General features: G+C 37.5%; 1 protein-coding gene across 1 annotated transcript in view; it reads right to left on the bottom strand.

Annotated features, from left to right (window-relative positions):
- The window catches only part of AFG1L (AFG1 like ATPase), a 62,755-nt gene extending 43,617 nt beyond the window's left edge, over window positions 1–19,138 (bottom strand). Inside the window, exons 1-5 of the mRNA XM_032184359.1 lie at window positions 19,058–19,138; window positions 12,977–13,203; window positions 4,158–4,209; window positions 3,435–3,536; window positions 2,050–2,180 (exon numbers count right to left, since the gene is read on the bottom strand). Of these exons, the coding sequence (XP_032040250.1) occupies window positions 2,050–2,180; window positions 3,435–3,536; window positions 4,158–4,209; window positions 12,977–13,203; window positions 19,058–19,136 (591 nt within the window). The 5' untranslated portion in view covers window positions 19,137–19,138. The remainder of the gene's footprint in view (window positions 1–2,049; window positions 2,181–3,434; window positions 3,537–4,157; window positions 4,210–12,976; window positions 13,204–19,057) is intronic.
- Between the last annotated feature and the right edge of the window lie 253 nt (window positions 19,139–19,391).

Raw genomic sequence — 19,391 nt, 5'->3', positions numbered from 1 at the left:
TGAGGAAGTCCTGATTTCCGGATTATTGGTGTTAGTTTTGTCACTCTGAATTGCTCTACCAGCTACTTTGAGTATTTAAGCAGAAGGTTTCTTATTCCAAATTCAGTGCCTTCCACCAACTCTCAGAAAACTGGGGCTCCTCCTCTTCAGCAGGCAAAGCCTTCCTAGCATTTAATGCTATGGAAAATCAACCAAAAAAAAAAAAAAACCAGCTGCTCAGAAATCTGTGAATGTAGTCCATTGGTACATCAAGAACAAGCACATGCATTAAAAATCACATAAGAATGCAGTCTTGGAAATACATTTTGATGCATATTTCTTATGCTTATTTTCCCAACTGTGACCCACCACCAAAGTATTTTTATACAAGGTGATTTTTACAACTGAAGTGGTTGCTGTACCTCAAGCAAGTCAGCAGGGGGAGCAGGCAATCAATTTGGACACCAAAATTACCAGAGTCTCTCCTTAAAACGTGTTAGGGATGATAGACAATATGCAAACACGGCAACAAGCAGCGGACATTAATAGTGAAAATCACACATTTACACTAATAAACTGTTCTACTGTTAGCAAAGATGCCTCTATGAACCATTCAAACATACCTCCACATATGTCCAACTGCATGTATGCCTACACAGCATTCAAAATCGTTTTTTTTTTTTTTTTTTTTTTTTTTAAGAGAAACCCATGAGCACTGCAGTTAGAATACTGAGCAGGTATATTGAATTAGAATATATTAAACTTGGTTGTAACAAGTTTTACTCTGAACAAGCAAAGCCAAAAGCAAAGAACAAAACCAAACCGCAATCTGCAGCTTTTGGTTGAGATGAAGGCAAGATTTTGGTGTAATTATTTGAATTGGGAAAGTCAACGTATTTTAGAGAAAGTATTTTGACAAAATACATTTGATGCTCATAATTGAGAAGTGGATCATGAAAACATTCTTTTAACACAGTGAAACACCGCAAAATATAACTCAAATACAACTTTTTCTTAAACGTTTCCTAACAAGATTGCAATAACCCCGCATATTCCAAAACTGCAGGTCGAAGGATTATCCCTTGCTGCAAAATGCAGAAGTAACTTAAACCAAAGACACCAACTACTTAACAAGGTGAAAAAAAATCCCATTCATGGGAGCTGATCATAAACTGGTTACCTTCTTTTGTGCGTAGGCTATAAATAGTAGCTAGGAGATCAAAATTGCTCTGTTTCAGTTATATGCTAATTTAAGAGCATAATGCAGAAAATTTACAGTCAATAGATGATTCTTTTTCTAGCAGTGATTTGAGAAACAACACAGCTCTGTTCTCCTCTTCCCCTGCAGTTTCTCTTGGAATTCAGAATCTCAGCTGATCGAGCTGCTTAGTATACCTCCTGCTCCCAGAAAAATAAAATTAATAAAGCAACTCTATGCTTAAATCTGTGATGTCCTTAAAACAAAATTCACAAGCCACATAAATGAATCAAGCAAGCTAGCTTGGGCAAACATCATTTTATCACTTTATTTTTAATTTTCACATTTAATTGAAAAGGAGTTTCTTAAAATGTACATTACACTGATAAAATTTGACACTGACACTCCAAAGCCTCCAGTAACTCTAGGAAAGAATTTAAATTGAAATTGGTATGTTATTTCCATGTCCTTAACCGCAGTGAGACCATTTTGTTCCTCTATATAAGCCACAGTAAAGACCAGGCACACCAACCACGTATCAGGTGACTACTGTCCTGGCACTGTACAGACTCATTTTAAGATGACAATTCCTGTCCTGAAGCACTTATGAACCTAAACTTTAATTATTACCCACTAATGTGAGTACTAACTACACAGATAACTTTTTTTTTTGTTTTTTTCCAGGAATAATATAAAAAAATTAACACCATCTTCCGAACCGTAAAATCACTTCTGCTCCTGAACTTCCATAGTTGACTTCTGGCCAGTAATTCAAATACTATTTGAGTAGTAACAAATATCCTATTTTTAAGATTCACAGTAATGTCACGAAGTTTCCCTTAAAAGCCAAGGAGTAACCTCTGATTTCTTACCTGAAATTCATCAAAACATAAGAGGGAAGCCTCTTCGCTTATTTCCTCTGCTACTGGTGCAATAGGGTCATACGATTTGGCCATAAGTCCTGGCTTTCTTTTTGGCAAGGTCTGCTTAAGGCGATGTATTCCTGAGTTGATGAGACATAAGTGAATAAATATTTCTCATGCTTTTGTAAAATACGGAAAACAAAATTATTTAACTATAAAATAAAAAGCAGCCCAATGCAGTTAAAAAAAACTTCAGGTTTCACCTAACTTCAGGAGTGCAAAACCACTGTTTTCAACCACATCCAGGCAACTACTAAAACCACAGAGACTGTGATTTCTATATTCTTGCTACAAAACATGAAAAATAAAAATCATAGAACCCTTGGATACTAATATGAAATACCTATTGCTTATTTATAGAACTGATATAAATTAGTTTTATCTTGCTCCAGTTCATGACCTTAGCTTCAGTTTCACTTCATTATTTGGCATTTTCTGTCCTAATCATCTTGTGAGTATAAAAAAAGAATTCTTTCAGATTTTACAAAACAGTGGCAGAGCTCTGTGCATCACATGCTCTGGAGGTATACTTAGTTAAAAGAACTCAGACAAAGTTACTGCAATTAGATTTTACAATGTAAACAAGATGATGCTGATATCAAGTTATTACATACATACTTTAATGCCACAGATTGCATTCCATCAGCCTACCAAAAGTGTTTGGCAAACCAAGGTCAAAGTAAGAAGCCAGCTTTGTTAAAAATTTAATGAAGTAGAGCACTAGTGACAAGAAACAGAAAATGTCAACAGTGACCCAATGGTGATAAAAAAAACAAGGGCAGTAAAAGGGGCAGAAGTTGTTTATGCCAATGAATGCCTTCCAAGAAAAATGCAGCTGTCACAATACTTGTAAATTGTAGCATTGTTCACTAACAATTTCACAGTATTCATCTTCACTGATTTAGTTGTCTCTGAATCATGATCCATCACAGAAAAAAAACTATGATGTAGCATTTACACTTATCTGTCCTTTTGAGTGACAGCATCACATTACTTTCTGTTTTATCATTCATTTTCAGCAGCTGCCTTCCTCAGACTGCACGTAAGCTTACCAGTAACTGAAGAATATCTAGATAAGGATTTAATCCTAAACATACATGCAATTCTCTATACAATCTGGTACACAAAACATTTGAGAAGATACTTGAGAAATAGTATGCAATTAACATCTACTCCAGCATGGCAAACACTGCAAAAATTCTCTAATTTGTTTCTTTTTTTTCTTAGAAATTAAGTAAGATTACATTGTATGCTAGACATCTGAAGATGAGACAAGGTTTTTTATAGTTACCATAGTTCATAAAATTGTTGTAAATACCAGTATCTGCACTTACTCTGGTGCACATCTAGCATGAAGCCATGAAAATGGACTCTCTTTTTCCTTTCTACTTCTAAATGAGAATAGAACATGTCCATCACCATTGTCTTCCCTGTACCTTCAAATAAAAAAAACAACACACCCAACAGGTAGTTAATTTAAGAACAGTATGTACTGATTACAATAATGATTGTTCGTTAGCTTTGAACTAATGAACCTATACTCTTCCACAAAGTAAGTACAAAGCCAGACTGTTGGGGAAGAAAGGTTATGTTTCATGTTCAAAAACCCCAAACAACTGCATTGTTATTGTTCCATTTTGATCTAAACAGCGTTGACTGAAAGGTTGCACAAATGGCTCCATAGACATCCAGAAAACAACATTTTCACTTGAAAAGCTTTCTTACTCTACACTGTTGTAATTAGGCCATACACGTTCTCTCCCTGACCCACTCCCCACCAAGTTGCTTTTCAAATTCTTTAATTGCATTCTTAAATATTAGTGAGTAGGTAACACTGCAAAAAATGCAGACAAGGTTTGGTGTAGGCTAATTAAACGGCTTCCGATCTTCTAAGGTGTAATAGGGTTAATTAACATCATATTCTGGAAGAAAAATAATCCTGGAAAAATCATTAAAGTAATAATGCTACATAATTGTCAACTTTGTAGATACTTCAGAATTTGAATGAACACACATTTAGATGAAATTCCATTGGAACTGATGTAGCTGAAACTTACCGACATCTCCATAGACATAAAGACCTTTTGGAGGTTTGTTTTTTGCAAAGAGCTGCAAATCAAGAAAAGCAGAATAAATACAAACATGGTGCACAATAAAAGCAAGCATATACCTGTGATAAAGTAATCAAGCAGCTACATTTAACTACCTGAGTAGGAATAGCCTGCAAAGTGTAACCTTGAATAAATTATTAGCTCAGAATTGGTAAGCAATCTCATGTTGTATTTCTGTGAATTTAGAAAAAGAAGACAAATACACATGCTGATGTTTTTTTTTTTTCTTAGATCACTGTGAAAATATCTCCATCCCTGGTCCAAGTATATATTTTTTTTTAATAACTAGAACACATAGAAAAATGATTAAATGTTTTCCAATACATCATGATCCAAATAAACCCTCTTCCCTCAAACAAGCTCAGAAAAAAAGGATGTAAAATAAAGCACTACCACAGGACTTGCACATGTATGTTGTATATACCAGCTTTCTTTAAGATATAAACATTTAGGATTTAGAAAATCAACATGACAAAGAGTGAATATTCTAGGTCCCCCTTCTCTCTACTGTGAATCTGAAATGCAGAATTATCTGTTTTAAACATGATTTAAACTAATGGATGCACAGTTCCCATGTATCATTTTAAATTTGTATTTATACACACACACACACACAAATGAAAGGTTATATTCAAACTGTACATTTCATTAAACATTTTCTCAATTGAGTTTTATTTTAATTAGTACTGGTTAAGAAATTTTAACCTCTTAACATTACTCAGGACATATGTTATGACACCTGATTACTTATCCTGTTTTACTCAAAAACGTGTTTTTATGGAAATATTTGCAATAGCCTCAGTACTGCAATTTGAATCAGTCTTCCTCTCCCACTCTAGGAGGACCCTCATATGCATAGAGGCTTCCAAGTAAAACTCTAAAAAGAAACAGTTTCTAAAAAATTCTAAGTCTTAAGAAAGAAATCCCAAATTCATGACACTGAACTGACATCCACAAAATCATCACACAAGAGTATAAGGTTATTTTAAAGTGTTCCACTTCCAGAGTTATATGAGCTGAGCCAAAACAAAGGAAAATTAAAATTACAACCCTGTAGTCTCATTTGGAGCTGGATAATTGCTAAACAACTTGAATCTAAAGCGCTTTTCAAAATACAGCACCATGTTAAAGAAACGAGGGAGTCAGTAGCAAAACACTAATTAAACATGGAAGAAAATACACGACCAAAGATAGACAGATAATGCCTCTGGTCTACAGAACCAGTTTATTCAGAAAACACGCAAGAATAACTCTTATATAAGACCCACTTTCAGATCTAATTTAGAGCTACATTAATAGATAATCAAAAATGTGTATCATCAATCTGTGGCTGAACAGGGTTTTCAGATGTTCTGAAACAGTTCCATTAATAGCCATGGCTGCAGCTACCTGCTAGAGCGTTGAAAGCATAGCAAGACCATTTAATTGACGTACATATTTCTGTGTACACTTTTTAAGAGCTTGAACTCATTGAAATTAATTCTCAAAGTTAGTTTTTTTTTTTTCCCAATTCTCCTTTCTTCGCTGTGTATCAGACATAAAAGTTTCTTTATTTTTATATTGAGATTAATAGCATGCATTTTAACAAGGTAAAACAAAATTTATTACATAAAAATAAAGTTTTAATGAGGTATGCAGCTTTTCCTACGACTCAGAAGAGAGATGAGTGCTTACAGTACTGCTTTACCTATTTTTGTGAAGATAATATGACTAGAACAAGTAGTAATGCCTATATTTTATACCCTTTTAAAAACTGAAATATGTTTATTAATTACATTTAATTATCTTAAAGTTTTCCTTTTCGAGTATGTTTTATTCTCACTCCAATACTTACCATTTCTAGAAAAAGGTTGCAGTAAAGGATTTTGGTTTGGTTGTTGGCAAAAGGAAGGCAATAAAATAGCTTGGATTCCAGAAAGTCTAAATCAACTCCTGATTACTTTAAAGTAGAAAAAAAAAATTACTATTTTTTTGTTAAGATAACAATAGTTAAGTGGTATCTGATTCCTTAAAAAAAAAAAAAAAAAAAAAAGAGGGATACTGTGGCAGATCCGAATACATTTGCTGAAGCTGATAAACTCTAAAAGCAAATAATCTTTGAGCAATTTAAAGATATTTGTAGGAAATATTTTATTTTCAAGTAAAATTATCTTCTGTATACTTCTGACAGAAGTGACACTATCACCACTTAGGGTGCTCATTTTCTCAATCCTGTCAGGTATTGTAGAACACTAAACTTTAGAGCAATTTTAGATGTATTTTCCAATCAACTGTAGTTTTTCTTGTTAAAAAATACAATACGTACTTGTAAAAATTCAATCACTAGATTTCTAGTTCTGAAATGCAGACATCCTAAAGGTTTCAAGCTACTCTACATGACCCTAAAATTGACCTTTTCTTTTTTTAATTAATGATTCTCATCTCCTGAAGCCTGGAAAATAGCGTAAGGAAAAGATCAACTTTCACTAGGATTTCTGATAAAATCCAGTCAATGCTGTTGGCTCACTTGAGACCAGAGAGCAGTCAAGAAAGCCAGCAGTATCTCAGAGCAAAGAAGGCAGGAGCCTGATCTTGGTTCCATTGAAGCACACACTCCAAAAGAAAGACAAACAGGAGGGAAATCTAATGCAGATGATCCTCCAGTTCCCCTAAAATAAAGATTGATGTGTCTGTTTCATGGAGGGATGGGAGAAGAGTGGGCACAAAAGACAAAGTCAATGAGCTTCTCCTCCCTCATCTCATCATATCGAGGTGTATTTGACCTGTCAGTATTGAATTGCCTGACATCACTGTTTTTGCCAGAGTGCTAAGATTTAAGAATGTTAGAGCTTACACTTAAAGTACACAAAACCAAAGACTTGAAGGGATACACAGAATTTGGGTTTGAAGGAGAGAATTTATAAATCTTTAAATGTATGTTTTGAATGCTCTACCACATCCTTTCAAATAAAGGCATCACCACTGGAGGGGCATGTCAATACCCTCCAGTCCTCCAAGATTCTTCATTCCCATAATATTCTTTGCAGTAACCTAAAAAAAATCATAACTTAAGTGTTTCACTAAGATTCATTATCATTACAACATGCTTAGAGCAGGAACCTTCATTCCTTTTATAGAACAGTTATCTTTGACTTTTTTAAAAAAAAAAAATCATTTGTATGCTAGAATATTTACTATTCCACTAGAAAATATACACATCTGTGTCCCCAGACTTAGGGAATTTTCCTCTCTACTTCCAAAACATTTTCTACTTTTCTGTTTTTGTAACTGAATGCCTTGCTTTGACTCCATTGCATTAGATTTATCTTGCTTAAACCTCAATCAATTAGCATCCCCTCCCCTCTACAGAATTATATTCATTAAAACATCTTAAAACTGACAACTTTCTGTTCTTTCTTCGGCATATTTGATAATGGGCAACATCTTCCCACCTTCACCAGTGCTGCCTGCCTCAGACACCAAGAGAAAACAACTCAGTTCCTGGGAATATTTCACACTGATCTGAGAAACTTTTAATTGAAAATCCACATCAGTGTTAAGGTGGTTAATTAAAATATGCAAAATTCAAGAGACAAGTATCCAGATGGCACTTAGAAAACTAATAAACAAAAAAACAATCAACCAACCAAACCAAAACAGAAACAAAACCAAAAAAAATCCATACACAAAAAAAAAAGAAAACACTAAGAAAACTGCCTCTTTCTCCCACTCTTTCAGACCTTCTTTTTGGTTGCTGTTGCAGCTGAAGACATTTTCAAGGTCTTGGATGGCGTTTCCTATTGTTCATACCTCCTTTCAAAACATGACCTCACTTATAATTGAGCTTATTTCAAGTCATTAGTACAGCAACTCAACAACTCTTAAGATGTCCCAATTGGTATTATTTTGAAAAGCTAGAGATCTGAAACATCTATGGAAACTCTTATGGCCTTGAACTTCAATTCAGAGGATCTCAAAATATCTCCACATACAAGGCCGTGCTTTCACCAAGTTGAAGATCAAAGTCATTGTTCAAATTTGAGTAATAATTTTGAAAAACAGAAGCATACTTGATTTGCAGCAACACACTAATTGATTTTCCCCTTTAAATTCATTCTAAACCGATGCCCAAAAGACACTGTATCAAAATAAAACAAATACAGATTCACTATGGTAAAGGAAGCAGCTGTTTTTTTCCCCAAAAATTGCTTATTGTAGAAACATTTTGCCTGTGAATTGATATAACTCTCTCAGATAAATATTGAAACGCTTCTATTATATCTAATATCAGTTCCCTAATCCTACTTTCACTTTTTATCGTGAACAAAACTATTTAGATAAAAGGTGACAATAAATAAAAGCAAAACAGACCATTCTTTTACTGACTCCTAAGCACAATAAATTTCTACTGGAATAACTCAGTTTAGAAGAGTATTTTACATTTGAGGTAACGAGATAGCGAGTATCAGACCCAAGAAGAGGCTGACAACTATTTTCCTTCCTTTCCCCTCTCTCCTCTCCCCCCCTTTTTTTTCTTTTCACTGCAACCTCTCAATCACATTCTCTTCAATGCCAGATCCAGGAAAAATGAGCATGCTTGAAATGCCATGCATCTTTTCTTTCTTATACTTCTAAGAAGTGGCAGTAGATCCTTCTCAACCTTGAAGATTTCAAGCTAAAAGTAGGTTATTCAAATTTCTAGAGATCTCCTGAAAAAGCAAGACCTCACGCTACTATGTGTAATTGATTAAACAGTTGGACTCAGTTGCATAAAGTTCTCAACTTAAAATGTATCAGTATTTCATTTACATCTATTAAATCTCATTAAATAAGGGAAGATCTTATTGCTCTCTACAACCACCTGAAAGCAAGGTGTGGGGAGCTGGGGGTCGGCCTCTTCTCACAGGTAACTAGTGATAGGACTAGAGGGAATGGCCTCAAGTTGCACCAGGGGAGGTTCGGGTTGGCAATGAGGAGACATTTCTGCTCAGAAAGAGCAGCCAGGTGTTGGGACGCGTTGCCCAGGGAGGTGGTGGAGTCACCATCCCTGGGGGTGTTCAGGGAGAAGCTGGATGTGGTGCTTGGGGACATGGTTTAGTGGGTGACGTTGGTGGTAGATGGTTGGACCAGATGGTCTTGGAGGGCTTTTCCAACCCTAATGATTTTGTGATTCTCACTGAAGTCAGCATTACGTGGCAGGTATCACAATCTCTAAAAGCTGGCTGAAATTAACGAATGGAACATGAAGCAATGAGAGGATTGCTTTGGAGGAATTAGTGGAAATCCACGTCCTCACCCTAAAGCAATGGCATTTGACTTTGCTCGGGTCGGTTAGATGGCTTCATTGTGATTAGCTCTGCTGCTATACAAGGACAAGGCACCATCACAATCTCCTAAATACAGGAAGATTGGTATTACTTTACTCTCAGCAGTAAAGAAAGCTTCACTTTACACGCTTCCCAGTCAAAGAAACAGTAAACAAACCCACATAATGGTCGATCTACTAACCATTCCGAGACACCTGCTCTAACAACTATGATGATTCACAGCACTCCAGTTAACACGAGTCAGCTCTCCAAGTTATTCTCAAAGGCAGAGCTTTTAGAGAAAAATATCCGAATTTCCAAAACAGCTTACCAGAAAAGATCAAAATGCTAACCTACTGATCATTCCTCTGTCACTCGTCTACAGAATGAAAATGGATAAAAGTTTGGCAGGATGTCCAAAAGATAATGCAGGAGAAAGCCAAGTAACTGGTATCTTTTGAGCAACATTCTCTTTTAGTCAGGTACGGGGTCTGCAGATACTTTGAAGACATCTGATTTAAGAGCTTATGAATCCAAAGCCAAAGCTTAAGGTAAAGTCTAGAGAAAAGAAAGAAAAAGAACAACTTCTCATATTAAACATCCTTTGTACACAAATCTCTGGCCTGTTAGATCACACTTGTTGAAATAATTTGCCTACTTCACACAAGCAAAAGAGGTTTAGGAATCCAGCTTGAACTCCTTACAACCAAAGGAAAACAGTTTTCTTTCAGGCACGCCACAATATTGCTTTGGATAACAAAGATAAGCAACAACCACTTTTGAAACAGCACATTTCTCTTCTCTTCAATACTTGCCCACAGTCTTGTTTAGACTCAAGAGCCTGTAAGGACATAAGACAACATGGGAGGTTGCAGACAGCAACGAGATAACCTCTGAGCCTCCTCTTCTCCAGACTAGACAAACCTGGTTTTGTTGGCCTCCTCTGGAGGCTTTCAAGGATTTTATCATCCTTTTTATACTGTGGAGCCCAGAACTGCACGCAATCTTCAAGGTGAGGCTGCACCAATGCTAAACGTAGTAGGAGAATAAGCTCTTTTGGCTGGTTGGCTAAGTAAAAAGCTAAGTAATGTGATGAGCTAATGCACCAGCTGGAAAAGGTAAAAATATGCTCCAAACCCCTTATCTAAATCAAAATTACAGAATCGATTATGTTGGAAGGGACCTCAGAAGACTACATGGTCAAACTCCCTGCTCAAAACCGGGTTAACTTCTGAAAGAACAGAACTTCCAACGACATACTCCTTGCCCTCTGGGAACCAACTTCCCTTAGCACTTTGCTTCCTTTTATTAACCACGCTCGTGCTTTTCCTTCCACAGTGCCTGACTTCTGTTCCTTGGAATTACTTCTCATTCAGGTTTCTTCTCTCTGTTTATCACAGTTGGACTAGATGATCTTGGAGGTCTTTTCCAATCTTTATGATTCTATGATCAACAAAAAAAGAGCTCCTTCCTAGGTGTTTGGTCTGCTTCCCTCTGTCAGGAGGCAGGAAGGCATTTCCAGTCGAGCATATGATTAGCAAATACACGATATCCATCTACAAGTACGAGCCTGAAGTTTTCTATGGATATGGAGGCAAACTGATAAACGAGCACTGTGTCCCAATGTTCTGTATCCTGTTACACTTGCCTATTTGAAAGAGGTATTTCCACTGGTGTAATACTTGTTCTCATAGTAATATTCGCTTCTCTGCTTCTTTTTTTTTTTTTTTTTTTAAACTCCTTGAAACTAGAATAAATTTCAAGAACCTTAGATTAGTAAACTGTAGTTTGGTATCTAAAAGGCAGAGGCCAGCCCTGCAGGTTTTGACTCCTCTGATTTCATTCTACATCATTGAAGCTTGCCATGCAAACAAAGTACAGTATTTGTGCCAGGTAATCGGTGAATTTGGGGTTGTAATGGCAAGTATATAGTTAAGTAATGAGTCCAATCGTTACACAAACAGTTTTATGCCCATGAGATGAGGTGCGTTGCATAATGGATACTGCAAGATGCTGCTGTGGAGATCTATTAACACAGCCTGCAGCTGATGACATACATTGACTGTAACAGTGAAAGTTATTTCTAATGAAAAAATAAAAGCAAAAGTCATGCAATAGAGAGAAAGAACAGAGAGAACTCCCAGTGAGTGTCTGGGAAGAGTACAAAGCTGTCGACACAGGACGTGTCTCCCCCGTGCAAGAGGCCAGGAAAGTCAACAAGACAATCATGGCAATTTGGATTTTTCTATGTTATTTCCCAGCATAATATCATTTTCATCAGACTCACTCAAATGCCCAATTGTGTCCCCCACCTTTATTTATGAATCTGTGCTGACAGGAGTATGTTAACCAGGTGCAAATGTTGCACCTTCACTGGTCATTCAGCTTCTGTCAAAATCTATTACTGGCTAATAATTATTAAGTATTTAAAGACTTATCTGCTTTGCTGTGCTCTGTTTGACTTTCTGGTACATAAACTAAAGCCTACAACACAAGAAGCAAGGAAAGCAGGGGAAGAGAAGTCATTCTCACACCAGTTCTAGTTGCTTCCCATGAGAACCTGCCATAACAACACTATCAGAATGTGCAGGTGCAAGGCCACAAGAGCAACACTACAAGAACAACAGCACGAGAACAAGACGTGCAAAGTACTGCCACAGCAGCTCTGGAAAACATTGCATCAAATACTCCAGGAAAAAAGTTAGAGAAGTGCAACAGCAGGCCTGCAGCAGCAATAATGCTAAAGCAACTGAGGTTTTTAATGCAATGTAGGACAGGTATATGCCTGGTTTTTTTGTTAATGTTTCTTTTAACATTAAAAAAACGCTGTTTTTGTTAATGCTGCTTTTAAAAGAAGCTCACAAAAAAATACACTTCGGGTGCAGATCTTGCCTTCTTTTCTCAGCCCCCCAGCTGGGGACTACCAACATCAGCCACATTTTTTAATTTTTTTTTTTTTTTGATCTGACATGACTTCAAAAAGAAAGATTTATATTATAATGTTTTGCAGAATTAAATTATTTAATTTGGATTATTTAACTTGGATTATTTAGAACCTGCTGGCCGACTTCACTTATATGCATGGAACATTTGCCAAGACACAACACATCAATGTTAAGTGTCTGTAACCCAAACACACGTATGCTATGCCAGTGCTTCAGAGCAAAAAATGTAGCCTAAGCTACCCTCTCCTACAGATAAGTAACACTTTGGGAAACACAGACATAACCATAATCATACAAGACTTTCTTTCAGAATTATTGAAATAACATTTTTTTGCTGGTAGCATGCCACTGGAATTTTACAAATCAGAAAAAGAAAAAACAGAGAACCAAACATGAACAACAATCTACCTGTAAAGATGCAGCTGCAAAAATAAGATTCAGGTTAATGACAGAAATTTGTGTTTTTAAGCACATTCTTATGATCAAATAAAATTAAAAAATATATATATATATTTATCATCATTATAAATCCCACCTTTGAGAGAAGATTTTTTGAACTGATGGTGTAGCCTTTAAGGCTGTCGTGCAACTTCTGCAGGTGCTGCACAACTCTTCTTTGCTGCTCATCATTCCTCAGCTCTTCTTCTTTAATCAGGAAGTCGTAATGTTCCAAAGGTCCACTGCAAACCACCAAGGCTCTAGCGTTAGCATCTGTAAGAGTACCAGAGACTGTCTTCTCATCTGCCACCTGACTCGTGTATGCTGTAAAATGAAAAGTAGACTTTTAATGGAGAAGTTATGAGAAGCACCCTCTTATATTCATAAAAACCACACATTGTTAACAGTTCTTGCAAAGATAGATATATCTATATATTACTTACCTACAACCACTAGAGTATGTTACCCCTTTATTTTTTTATTAAATCAACTTCTTACTACAAAACAACATTAGTATGTCTTAACACTTTTACTAATTAAAAAACACACACAAAAATTCCAGCTGGAAAGTTGGTAAAATTTGGATGAGCTGTTGTGAGGGAAGCATTGACATCTCTGTTGCAAACTGGGGCAAAACCACTTAAAAAAATCTCTCAGAGTGCATTTTTCTGAATAGATTAATCCTTTAGAGAGGTGGGCTGAAAGAGACAGAGTTTAAAAGCTACCAAACAAGACCAACTATGAGTTTTGTAAGCATGTTTGAGGAGTCAAAGACCACAGTAAACAACCCAACAACTGTGAAGCCCTGCTGGCATTATCTTCTCCTTAGAAGAGACAGGACCATGCCCAAGCAGAAATTGTTGAAATTTAAAAATAAGTCACAATCACCAGGCATGAAATGAGATATAACTAGGAATAAGAGAGCAAGCTTACAGAGAACGCTTGCTAAATCAGTAAGATCAGACACCTAACAATAGAATTCATTGAAAAGGCGTTTATGAAGAGGTGTTGCTTATGCTGTAATTTCAAAGCTTGAGTATAATCATGAGTAACATAATTTGTACCAATGACAAAAGAAACAGATTTGGAAAAACATGGAGCAGACAGAACAATGTCAAATAATTTGAACATTGCTAGATCCATTGAAAGTCACCCTTTAATGCTTCAGGCAAGCTCCCTACGCAACATAACAGCCTCCAGCAGGTTTCTTACAGGCCTCCTGGATGGCGAGTGAGGTTCAAAAACACACCAAAAAATGAAACTACTGTGATCTTCAAAAAAAGACAAATTCAGAAAAAGTCATAGGTCAGTCAAGACAGATCTAAACCACAGCAAAATACCGGAATGAGTACAGACAGGATTGTGATTTTTTTGTAAAGCACTTAACAACATGATAAATGACAGGCAACACAAACTTCTCAGGAGCAAGGAGTTTTCCTCTCTGACCACATAACACACTCAGAAAAAGGAAAACCATCTTAATTGCACTAACACTTCTGCCTTTGGGTCTCACAGTGTTCTCCTAAATAAAGTAGGAACGCTAGATCCAAGTGAAATACGTTTTAAGCAGGTACAAAACAAGCTAGGAAAACTATCCATAATGAACGGGTACTACAATTAAACAAGATACGTGTTTCCAATCGAGTTTCAGAATCCCAATTGTACAAAAAGCCTAATACAAATAGAACATAGTGAAAGCAGGTATTGTGCTTAGGACTGATGAATAACTGAAATTAAGAGACAGACAACGACCAACTGAAGAGCAGCTCTGCAGAAAAAGATCCAGGGCTATGCTGGATCACAGACTGACAGCAAAACCTCACCATGACACTACTCCGTATGGGATAAAGTACTCCGAGGTGTGTGTATGTGTGCATGTTTGTGTATATACAGATACAAGGGGCAAAACATAAGCACAAATTAAATAACCCTGCTCTATTCAATACTGGTATGATCTGCCCTGAAACACCCTTAAGTTTTCTCACCATATTTCACAAAAGGTACAAACTCAAAGGAGAGAGTAGACTTTTAAAGTAGTATTTGTTAAACCATGGGTCACAACCCACAGAGGTGCTGTAGGAGGGCTCAAATGGGCAGAAGAATTTAAACTTGTCCCAAATATTTTTTTACTTGATCAATTTTATCCTTTTATAATATAACTTTATTAATTTATTTATTGTAAGACCTTCATTTCTCCAAAGCAAAAGTCACTGGTTACATCTGTAGTCAGTAATTTCACCAAGTTCTTCCGTCCTGAAGGAGCTGAGTTACTGCTATGAATTAAAAGTAATTAGATCATCCATAGCTGAAGAGATCTCAGAGAGCTGAGTTCAGAGTTTGTCATTGTAAAGGTTTTATTGAAATTGTTGCAGAAGACTAAAGAAAAGCACATAGCTATCTCCAGGTACATAAACAGTAATGATTAAAAAAAAAAAAAGGAAATAAATGGTAAACTTAATTAAGGCAGTGAATGAACTGACTGATGAAGAGAGAATTTTAAGATTAAGTCTGACAAAAATCTATCAGGAACAGGTCAGTGACACCTGACCTGCATCCAAACAGAAGCAGGGATGGGGAAAAACAGATTATCTTATTTTTTCAACCATTTACTGCTACATAAAGTCAATTGTGATCTGTACATCTAAATCACATGTTGCCTTCACAACACACAGAGCTTGATGTCCCTAAGAGGCAGCCAGTGCCCCACTGCACCTACCTGTAAAGCCCACTCCTTACCACAAGATTAGAAGGGGAAAAAAATAAAAATAAAAGCTGACTTGGGGATAAGAAAGCATTTGTGGCTCATGACTTTCCTGGCTATGGACAGAGCACACAAGCAGGACTTCTCAGAAGCGTGGGTTTTGTCTCAGGTTACGCGTACTTGCAGCTAGCCGTCCCGGGAATGGGAATAAAATACTTTGTCATTAACAGATGACAGAGATGAACAGGATGCGCAAGTGATGACAGAGGGTGTCATGGCACAAATTACTCACTCTTCTCCTAAAATAATATTGAATGGTAGGATTTAGATGTGGTGGGGGTACCGACAGACATGCAGTAACTGGTAAGTGTTAAATTCAAAGGTATAGCTGCAAAGCAAAGTCTGATGTCCCTAGAAAGAAAATAAAAGGGGTTTTAGAGGTAGGTCAACAGAAGACAAGCTATTCAAATGATAAATGACAGAGAGAAACAAAATACAGGTCTTCCATTCTGAACTGTATTTTGCGGGACAGGCTGCAAAACCATTCACACCACTAAAGCTCCTCACTAATCACTCCCTGAATGGATAAAGAAAAGGAATTTTTAGAAATTTTAATATATGGCAGAGGAATAGCAGACAATTACCTTCCATCATTGCATACCAAGGAAACTACTGCTTCACTAGGAATCACTTACACATAATTCAGTGCATTAGTCCTAGCAGCCTTCCCTATGTCGCAAAAACTCACTTTCTCTCCTACTACTTCACATATTCATGTTACATAAACTGTTACTTCCTTGTATTAGTTCCCTTTTGAAATGTTTAAACACAGAGAAACCACTTTCTATTTCTATGTATTTTTCTAGTTACATTGAGCTTTTCTGTAGTTGTACCTCATTACTCAGTTTTACATAAAACAGTGTAAAGCTAGAGCTATGTGCTTATCCATAATCTTTCCCACCCCCAGGGTAGGCTACAGTGTTGGATTTTCTCACATTTTGCCTAAAATTCAATGCTAATTTAAGAATTGCCACTGGCTTGCAACTTCGAATTGCTGTTCCTGAAACATAAGCATTAATCCGATCTCATTTTACTTCAAGCCACAAAACTAGCTGCTTGCATTTGCCTTTCTGCTTGCCTACCCAAGCATCGCAGGTCAAGTTTTAATAGTGACCTACTGCAATACACATCCACCAAAAAGGTCCTTCTTGGAAAAATCTGAGGGAAAAAAAAACAAAGACAATAAAAACTTATTAATGCTTAATGGAAATGCCAATCTGAAACTATAACAATTTCCCTTACAGTGACTTGCTTAGGATACCTTCAATAAAGTAGCTTTCATTTATCACTGCAAAGATAAGTACCCACAGAAAAAAAAAAATAAAAGTGTTCTTAACTCCAAAGACCTTCTGCTCTGGAAAACAGCAACAAATTGAAAAATTAATCAGTATGTTGTCGAGCTTTCCTACTGCCACTTAGAACTTCAGCCTGAGACGGCACAGGAAAAAGGCACACGAGTTTCAATGGCACTGCTTCTGAGAGCAATAGTCACAGCTGAGGCAGGCACTAGAGTTATTTCTGTAAGAAGACAATCTGAAATGGAAGCTGGGTCGTAGCGTATCATAAACTGATCTTGACAGGAGGATGAGAGCACAGAAGGGTGACTGAGAAAAACACCACTCACCCTGGTAAATCTCTTCTTTCCTCTCCTAGTAGCTGGATTTCATTATGTACGGTACTGACCTGTGATGTCTCGTCTATCGGAAGAGAATTCCCATGACAAAAACCCCAGCAGGCCCTTGTCTCTCCTGTGTTTGAGGGGTAGGAAAAGAACCTGGGCTTCCCTAACACACATTTCACCTTTTGTATCTTTCTATGAGGGCAGAAGCCAACACCCTGAAAACTGACATTAATAAATTCAGAGTTATGCAAAAAAGATCTTGTGCCTTTAAAGTGATTCTTCATTACTCAGAGAGGAAAGAGTGTTGTACTCCACAGATTAATTAAAATTTGGTCTGCAAGATCCCTTACTGCTATTGAACAAAGCATCTTTTAAACATGTTGTTAGAACTGTGAACCTTGAATGGAATTACATGTAAAAGAAATATAAAGAAAAAAAAAAAAAGGGAAAACCATTAAAAGATAGATAATATCCAGCTAAAGAAGCAAAGGTTAGACAAATGAAACCCAATTCCTATTGCAAAAGGTAAATTAAGCTTCAGATTATGATGTTCCCTTCGCTACAGTGTCAGTCAGGTACAGTACACGTGTAAATATATGTATTGTTAATTTTGTAAATAAATTAAAGTTGAAACAAACCCTTCAAGGGACAGATTGTGAAAAAAGCATGTTTAACCTTTGTTCTGTACGTATGTATCGTGAAAAGGATCAGAAATAATTTTCCTTTATGGCGCTTAAGGCTAGAAGACAACATCGACCTTTTTAAGTATTAGGAACAATTACATTTGTCTAATTACCCCTACACTCAGAAACTGTGTTTGATTACAGCACATTTTGAAGAAAATACATTGCAAAGACGCAAGAGATAGAAAATTAACCACTTCCTATGATATTTTGCTGTAGTGGTTAATCGCTATTAGCCTTAAGAGACAGAAAATACTTCCAGTTAATACTTGTTGAAGAACTGCCGCTAAACCAACGTCACCCTTGGGGGTGGGGGGTGCTGCAACAGAAGGCAACTTTTAGAAATCCTTCAATATACAGCTATTCTTCAATATACAGCTGCCGAAATGAGCAGATCAAATCAGCAAAGGCAGCTTGCCACTAGGACACCAGAGCAAGGACTGAGGCTGTCCTCTCTCTCGTCTTTGCCTCATGTGACCTTAGCTGAACCACTTAACCCTTATTTAGTCTTCTTACAGTCCATTCACTAATATCTGAATATATATTCACTATTTAAACTTCTTGAGAAACATGAACGTTACAGCAGAAGTAGAATTCTGATTTTTTCCATAGATATCTGTGTTATTATTATTATGAAAATACGATTTTTTGTACTGTTTCCATGCACAGCCCAATTAACAACCTCAGCTAGCGATGAAGGATGTGGAATCTTGTGAGGGAAACTGCAGCTTTGCACAAATATTCCTCGTGAAATCTTTTAATTGAAGAAAAGGCACAGAAGCAGGGACACCTCCCCCCAGCCCAGGCTGCCCAGAGCCCCATCCAGCCTGGCCTTGAGCACCTCCAGGGCTAGGGCACCAACACCTCCTCTGGGCAGCCTGTGCCGGCGCCTCACCACCCTCAGCGCGAACAATTTCCCCTCTTTTACCTTAAACCCATTCCCCCTCATCCTCCCCCCGCTCCCGTCCACCGGCGGCTCCCGTTACCGACACAACCCCTCTCGGAGAAGCCCCCCTTGCCCCGTGCCCTCTTCCCCAGCTCCCTCCTGCCCACCCCCGGTCGCCGAGCCCCTGCTGTCGCCCTCCCTGCCCCGGCGGGGCCGGCGGCACCGACCTCTCCTCACGGCGGCGGCCCGCGCCCGAGCCCGCAGCAGGCAGCGCGCAGTAACCAAGGGCGACACGGGCGCCGCCATCTTCTCGGCGCTGGGGGTGGAGGGGGGGGGGGCAGCGGGGAGCGCTGGGAAATGGAGTCCCGGGGCCAGGCGCCTGAGGGGGGAGGCCGCTGGGGGCAATTTTCACAGCTTAACGTCTTTTTATTTTTTATATATATATTTGTAATGACTTCTAGTTTGTGTTATTTATTTCCCTTTAAATGTGTAAAATGTAACGGAGAAATATTCCTGGTCAGAGGCAGATCCCCCTCTACACACAGCTATACAATCGCTTTT

Source organism: Aythya fuligula, chromosome 3, assembly GCF_009819795.1.
Source record: "Aythya fuligula isolate bAytFul2 chromosome 3, bAytFul2.pri, whole genome shotgun sequence".
NCBI lineage: Eukaryota > Metazoa > Chordata > Aves > Anseriformes > Anatidae > Aythya > Aythya fuligula.
The sequence above is the reverse complement of the archived record's forward strand: the minus strand, read 5'-3'. Positions and strand labels throughout refer to the sequence as shown.